The sequence below is a fragment of the Trichechus manatus genome, unplaced genomic scaffold (assembly GCF_000243295.1).
Source record: "Trichechus manatus latirostris isolate Lorelei unplaced genomic scaffold, TriManLat1.0 scaffold00042, whole genome shotgun sequence".
NCBI classification, from domain to species: domain Eukaryota; kingdom Metazoa; phylum Chordata; class Mammalia; order Sirenia; family Trichechidae; genus Trichechus; species Trichechus manatus.
In genome coordinates this window covers 3,223,036-3,230,260 of record NW_004443978.1, presented here as the reverse complement: position 1 = coordinate 3,230,260, position 7,225 = coordinate 3,223,036, and the positions used below count along the sequence as shown (strand labels likewise).

The following is a 7,225-nucleotide window of genomic DNA, read 5'->3' as shown; positions in this document are numbered from 1 at the left end:
AGGGGCAAGCACTGGGTCTGCCGGAGACAGAGTGAACCGAGGGTGGAGCGGCCAGGAGCACAAGCGCTCACTAAGGAAGAGATACAACTGTCGCCTGACAACCAACTCAAGGCCCACACCACCAGGAGCGTGGCCAAGAACTTGATTCTGAGGTGGGTCTGTGGTATAGCTCTGTCGTGTGGGAAATCACCTGGAAGCAATGATTCCCTCCAGGTATGCCCTGGGCAAATTACTCGAGACATCATGGAGCTATTATGAGGCAGAAAGGCTCACAGACCAAAGTTAGATGCCTCAATCACACGGCTTAGGTCAGTTTGGAACATGGAGTGAAGAGCAAGGCAATGGGATGGAGTAGGTGAAAATACTTAAGACACAGGTGCAAGTGGGGTGGGGTGGAGAGACCATGGCACCTGGCCCCAGAGTCTGGTGCTTACACCTCCAAATCACCATGTCTCTGCTGGGCCAGCCTCCCCAGTGTCCTTATAGGACTGGAGTGGAGCAAAGTGGCCCACAGACTGAGGGTGCCTTGAGTCAGTAGCCGGCACTTGCTCCATGGCAGAAGTGCAGGCACATCAGCCTGGCCACAGCTGTTGCTACTCACCGACAACCTCCTGCACAGCTGTGGATTTATTGCATTTCTCCAGCAAACGACGCACAGGCCAGAATGGTGTCACCACAGGTGGCCGAATTAAGACCTCATAAGTCTCAAAAATACTCAACAAATAGACGCTAGTGCTATTACTAATGAGCCTGATAGGAAGGGGAGAGGTGTGGGGGTGCGCTGTGGAGGCCTGTGCAAAGGCTTAGGATAATGGCTGAGAGTTTCCATACGTGCTTTGGGAGAATAAGGTGAGTTCTGAGACCCATATTCTCCAGTGGGAACGTGCACTGCAGACCCTGTACCTGTCTGTGCATGTGTGTGGGTGTACACACGTGTGCATGCGTGTGTGTGCATGTGAGTGTGTGGAGGTATGAATCTATCCAGAAAGGAAAGTGCCAAGATGGCAAAATGGGCTGGACTGTGACTGCAGCTTTCTCACTGAGCTTCTTTTGGTGGGAGGAGAGGGAGAAGCCGTAAGAGACAGCTTTACCAGCGGGTCATTCCTCTACCCCAGCAGTGCTCCAAGAGGCCGTGGGGCAGAGAGCTGTGCCCCAGCAGAGGTGGTAGGAGCACTCAGCCCACCTCCAGCCTTGGCCCTGGAAGGACGGCCATGGCCAGCCCCTGCCAGACCCTGCTGCTTTTGGGGGCCCTTGTGGCTCTTGTGCCCAGGAGTGCCCAAGCCTGGGGTTCACCAAAGGTGGTGAGAAAATTCCAAGATATCCCTGAGACCTATGTCTACGTGCAGCAGGCACTCTGGTACGCCATGAAGGAGTATAACAAGGCCAGCAAGGACAAGTACACCTTCAGGGTCATGAAGATCCTAAAATCCCAGGAGCAGGTAGGTGTTGCATCTGTCCCTGCTCTTACGCCACGGCCTCTGTCAGGGTGGGAACCCATTATCCATGGATGGTTATGGGAACTGGGAATGGAAAACACAACTGAGAGAGGCCTTTAGCCGAAAAAAGTTAGTTTTATTTTAGGAGTTTTTGAAGGAAAATTAATTATACTGCATCCTTTATTATTTTGAGATGGAGCTGGAATATAAAATATTCATTAAAATAACTTAAGATTGGTATAGTCACATCAAAAAGTATAGGTAAGAGCAAAGAAGACAGCTTGTAGGGGCTCTGAGGGGCCAAGTTTGGGACAATCTGGCATCAGACAGGACTGACAGGTCATAACCCAAGGAGCAAGCAAGGAGACTGTGGGTCCAGCAGACACGGAGAAAAGGGCCTGGTGCAGAGCGGACAGCTCTTCCTTACAGAAAAGTGCCTACTAATAGATGTGAAAGAAGGGATTTAACTAGAAAATCCGTTTGCAAACACGTGTTGTTGTTGGGTCCTGTTGAGTTGATTCCGATTCATAGCAACCCTATGACGTAGAATAGAACTGCCCTGTAGGGTTTTCTAAGCTGTAATCTTTATGCAAGCAGATCACCAGGTCCTTCTCCTGCAGAGTTGTTGGGTGGGTTCAAGCTACTAACCTTTCGGTTGGCAGCCAAGGGCTTAACTGCTTGTGGAATTAATTCAGGCAAAGGCCGTCAATGGGTGCCACTATCCCAGGATGAGCGATTGCTGGGGAACAAATCACTGCAGCGATTGCTAATTGATTACAAGGGGAAAAGAATGTCTTTACAGTCAGGAACTCTGTGACCGTCCCCTCACTAAATGCTCAGCCTTCCCGCCCTGACGTGGTGGGCCGAGGGACACGGCATCCCCTAGCGTCTTCTTGCCTGAAGTGCATCCCCGAATGCCGTCATGAAGAGCAGTTAAACAAACGCGTGTGATGGGAAGTTCTTTGAAACCACTTAAAATACCAGTGTCTTTAAGACGGGAGTAAATAGCTGGTGTTGGATTAGAGGAGATTTAAGAAACATGACAACTAAATGCCAAGTATAGGCCTGAGTGAGATCTTGGATTAAGAAAAACGACCAGGAAGTTGTTATTAGGACAACTGGGGACATTTGAACTCTGGCTGTGTGGTAGAGAAAAGAGCTTTGTGCCCAGTTTAAACTCCCTGAGAGAGACAACCGCACTGTGGTTGTGTAGGATGCACTACCCACAGGGCAGGAGCCTCAGGTGGTCAGCTGACTTCTCACAGATAACATGGGATGAAACACACACATCATCCCACAAGAAGGAGCGCTCAGTGCCCTGGGGTAGGAAGCAGGAGGGTGCATCAAAAACACCAGAACCAGATGGATTAGCCTGGAGGCTGAGAACCCGGAGAGAGTGGCTGGGGGGTGAATGGGACCGTGCTGGATGGAATTCAGCGCGCCAGTGCCCCCGCCCACAGAGTCACCTTCCTGATTCTCTCCATCTCTTCCCTTAACCTCTGCAGTTTGTCCACCCAGGCCACCAGACCACTGCCCTCATTTCGCATTTTCTTAACCTGGCCAGGGGATGCCTCATGCATATTTAGTGCCTGTTCTTAGTGAAGTTCCCAACTTTTCCAGAATTATCCCTCTTCCTTGAACTCCTCTGTATTACGCTTCCCTACTTACACCAAGAGAAATAGATTCCTGCTTCATAGGCAGGTGTTTAACAATAAATTTAATACCTATATATCTCAAAAACTATCTACATTTTGTGCTATTTGCTCGTCTTTTCATGTATGGATATTTTATTACCTAGTTCACTGTATACTTTTCAATGCAGACAAGAATTCAAAAGAATCAGATAGAAATAGGTTCATAAAGAGGGTGTCGGGCTGATTCCTACTCATAGCACCCCTATAGGACAGAGTAGAACTGCTCCATAAGGTTTCCAAGGAGTAACTGGTGGATTCCATTGTGGTTAGCAGTCAAGCTCTTAACCACTGAGCCACCAGGGCTCCTCAGTTTCAACACAGGCATTTAAAATTCCTCGACATTCCAGCTTCATACCATTGGAAAACATACTGAAGAGAGAAAAATGCACCTCCTCCCGGAAACAAAAATAAAACAAAACAAAATTAAGAAGAACAATTCTTGATGATAATTTAAAATAAAATTAATAACATACATACAGGCCCTACATAAAGAAAACAGCCGTATCTTATTGGATGACTTAAGTAAAAAGTGCAAAGATCTATATCAGAGGTTGGTAGACTATGGCCTGCTGATCAAATGTGGTCCATAGCCTGTTTTGTATGCCCATGAGCTAAGAATGGATTTTTATTTTTAAATGGTTAAAAGAAAGAACAATATTTTGTGACACATGGAGATTATATAAAATTCACATTGCAGTGTTATAAATAAAGTTTTGTTGCAAGATGGCCCTGCTCATTTGCTGTATATCACCTATGGCTGCTTTCGTGCTGCCACAGAAGATATGAGTGGTTTCAACAGAGACCCTGTGGCATGCAAAGCCTAAAATATTTACTTTCTGGCCCTTTAAGAAAAGGTTTGCTGACACAACTTGTTATCATAGTTGCCTGAGGTTCTGAGCACAGAGTTTGAGCAATGGGAATGCTGGTAACAATGAACATCTACATATCCTTGAGCCACAGCCAACAAGTATATAACATTTACTTGTGCCAGGTCCCTTTGGTTTTCACATGCTCACTCACTCAAGTTTCACGGAAGAGCAAACTGAGGCACGGAGAGGTGAAGTAACTTGCCCAGAGTCACACAGTAAGGAGGAGAGCCCCAATTTAATCCCAGGCTGCCCTGCTCTGAGTCAGGACATACTACTGCCTCTGGGGGACTCATTGTGAAGGTGGTAGAAACAAGTCCAGCCAAGGGAGAGGAGGTGATGTCACAGAAGTTCAGGAGAGTCAGAGGGTCCTGCTCATGAAAGGAGAGAGGGGCGGCCTCAGCTGCCAGGACCCCTGTCTGCCTCCCATTTCCTGGACTTCTGAGGCTGTTTGGGCTGTTGCTTGGTTGGTTGGGTGGATGATAAGTATGTCTTAGATCAGTCTGTTTTTATTATAATTTTAACTTGGAAATTAATTGAATATGCAGCAGTTGTTCTCAACTGGGGACAATTTTGCTACCCAGTGGACATTTGGCAATATCTGGATGGAGACTTTTTAATGTTACAACTGGTGTGGAGATGGGGAGTGGGGAGGAGAAGGGAGGTGTTACTGGCATCTAGTGCTAAACATCCTACAACGCACAGGACAGCCCCCACAGTAGAGAGTTATCTGGCCTCAAATGTCAACAGTGCAGAGGTTGAGAAAACCTGACACACTGTATAAAACAATTCAAGGAGTATGTATGGAATTCATTGAGAAAAGAGTGAGTCAACACTGACCCTCAGGCATTTCCAAGTCTCACTTGTCATTCCGGAGGCCACAGCTGGCTGTCTTTCCAGATGTTTTCTATTTACTTACACACATGCCTGAACATTTTAAAACTATGTTTTTATAGTTATATAATCATACTTTATATACTATTCCGTGATATAATATTTTTGCCACTTAAAATATGTCTTGGAACCTGTTGTACTCCATGAAATGCATGCACCATAATTCTTCATCCATTTTCCTAAAGGACAGTAAGCTTAGTTTACAGGAAAAGTGCAGCAATTAATATTCCTTTAGATACATTTCCAGAATATTTATCTTAAATTTGAATTCCTTGGTTAGGAGTGTATTTGCAAGATAACGGCAAATTGTCCCCCAAAAGGCCTGAATCAATTTAGATTCTCACCAATGGTGCAGGTCTGTGAGCACCTCTTGCTGCTAATTCTCACCAACACTGGGCCTTTTAGATGTTTGCTAAGCTGGTAGATGCAGACAAATGACATCTTTTTATGTTTCTCTTTCGTTGTCCCTTTGTATTCTGTATTACCAGTGAAGCGCTGCACCTTTGACTGAGTTTCTTGCTAATATGTGTTTTCTTCTGTGAATTGTTCTCCTTCGTCTTCTGTGTTTTTGCCTCCTTCTTACAGAATAGTAGGGATTTTTTTTTGTGTGTTTTGTATATTAATTGATTATTTTATGTATGTTGCCAATATTTTGTACTTACCTGTCATTTGCATTTTAATTTTGCTTATGTCTTTAGATTTAAAAAATATTGATATAATATTTATCTTTTTCTTCCTATATATTATTTGGGTTTTGTGTCTTGCATAAGAAGTCTTTTTCTATCAAAAGAATATAGAAATTACTTAGTTTTAAAGTTTCATTTTCTTAGCTCATTAATCTAGCTTTGATTTGTTTCTGTGTATTATGTGAACATGAGTCTAACATTAAGCTTTGGAAATGAAGAGGCAGATGTCCCAACCTCCTGTATGAAAGAGCCTCTATGATTTGAAAAGCTGGCTCTCCATAGAGTTAAGTATCCAAATATAATTGGATCTGTGGCAGGATTCTCGATTCTCTTCCCTTGAGCTGCTTCTCTGTTCCTGGACCAATATCCTAATGTTGTTATTGAGGACAAGTCTTCTCCGTTATTCTTTTTAAAAACTTAAAAAAACAATTGTTATTGTCAGGTGCCATTGAGTTGGTTCTGACTCATAGCGACCCTATGTACAACATAATGAAACACTCCCCGGTCCTGCGTCATCCTCATGATCACTGTTATGCTTGAGCCCATTTTGCAACTACTGTGTCAATCAATCCACCTCCTTGCTGACCCTCTACCAAGCATGATGTCTTTCTTCAGGGACTGATCACTCCTCATAACATGTTCAAAATATGTGAGATGAGTCTCACCATCTTTGTTTCCAAAAAGCATTCTGGTTGTACTTCTTCCAAGACAGATCTGTTCATTCTTTTGGCAGTCCATGGTATAGTCAATATTCTTTGCCAACACCATAATTCAAAGGAGTTAATTCTTTTTCAGTCTTCCTTATTCATTGTTCAGCTTTCACATGCATATGAGGCGATTGAAAATACCATGACTTGAGTCAGGCACACCTTAATCTTCAAGGTGACATCTTTGCTTCTCAACACTTTAAAGAGGTCTTTTGAAGCAGATTTGCCCAATGCAATGCATCGTTTAATTTCTTGACTGCTGCTTCCATGGGCGTTGATTGTGGATCCAAGTAAAATGAAATCTTTTTACAACTACAATGTTTTCTCCATTTATTATGATGTTGCTTATTGGTCTAGTTGTGAGGATTTTTGTTTTCTTTATGATGATGTGTAATCCATACTGAAGGCTGTCGTCTTTGATCTTCATCAGTAAGTGCTTCAAGTCTTCACTTTCAGCAAGCAAGGTTGTGTCATCTGCATAACACAGGTTGTTAATGAGTCTTCCTCCAATCCTGATGCCTCATTGTTCTTCATATAGTCCAGCTTCTTGGATTATTTGCTCAGCATACAGATTGAATAGGTATGGTGAAAGGATACAACCCTGACACACACCTTTCCTGACTTTAAACCACTCAGTATCCACTTGTTCTGTTCGAAGGAGTGTCTCTTGTTCTATGTACAGGTTCTGCCTGAGCACAATTAAGTGCTCTGGAATTCCTATTTTTTTGCAATATTATCCATACTTTGTTATGATCCACACAGTCGAATGCATTTACATAGTCAATAAAACACAGGTAAACATCTTTCTGTTATTCTCTGCTTTCAGCCAGGATCCATCTGACATCAGCAATGATATCCCTGGTTCCGTGTTTTCTTCTGAATCCGGCTTCAATTTCTGGCAGTTCCCTGCTGATGTACTGCTGCAGCTGCTTTTGAATGATC

General features: G+C 43.9%; 1 protein-coding gene across 1 annotated transcript in view; it reads left to right on the top strand.

Moving 5' to 3' along the window:
- The first annotated feature begins 1,211 nt into the window (after positions 1 to 1,211).
- LOC101345707 (cystatin-13-like) overlaps positions 1,212 to 7,225 on the top strand; it is a 37,671-nt gene continuing 31,657 nt past the window's right edge. The window contains exon 1 of the mRNA XM_004376474.1: positions 1,212 to 1,439. Within this exon, the coding sequence (XP_004376531.1) occupies positions 1,212 to 1,439 (228 nt within the window). The remainder of the gene's footprint in view (positions 1,440 to 7,225) is intronic.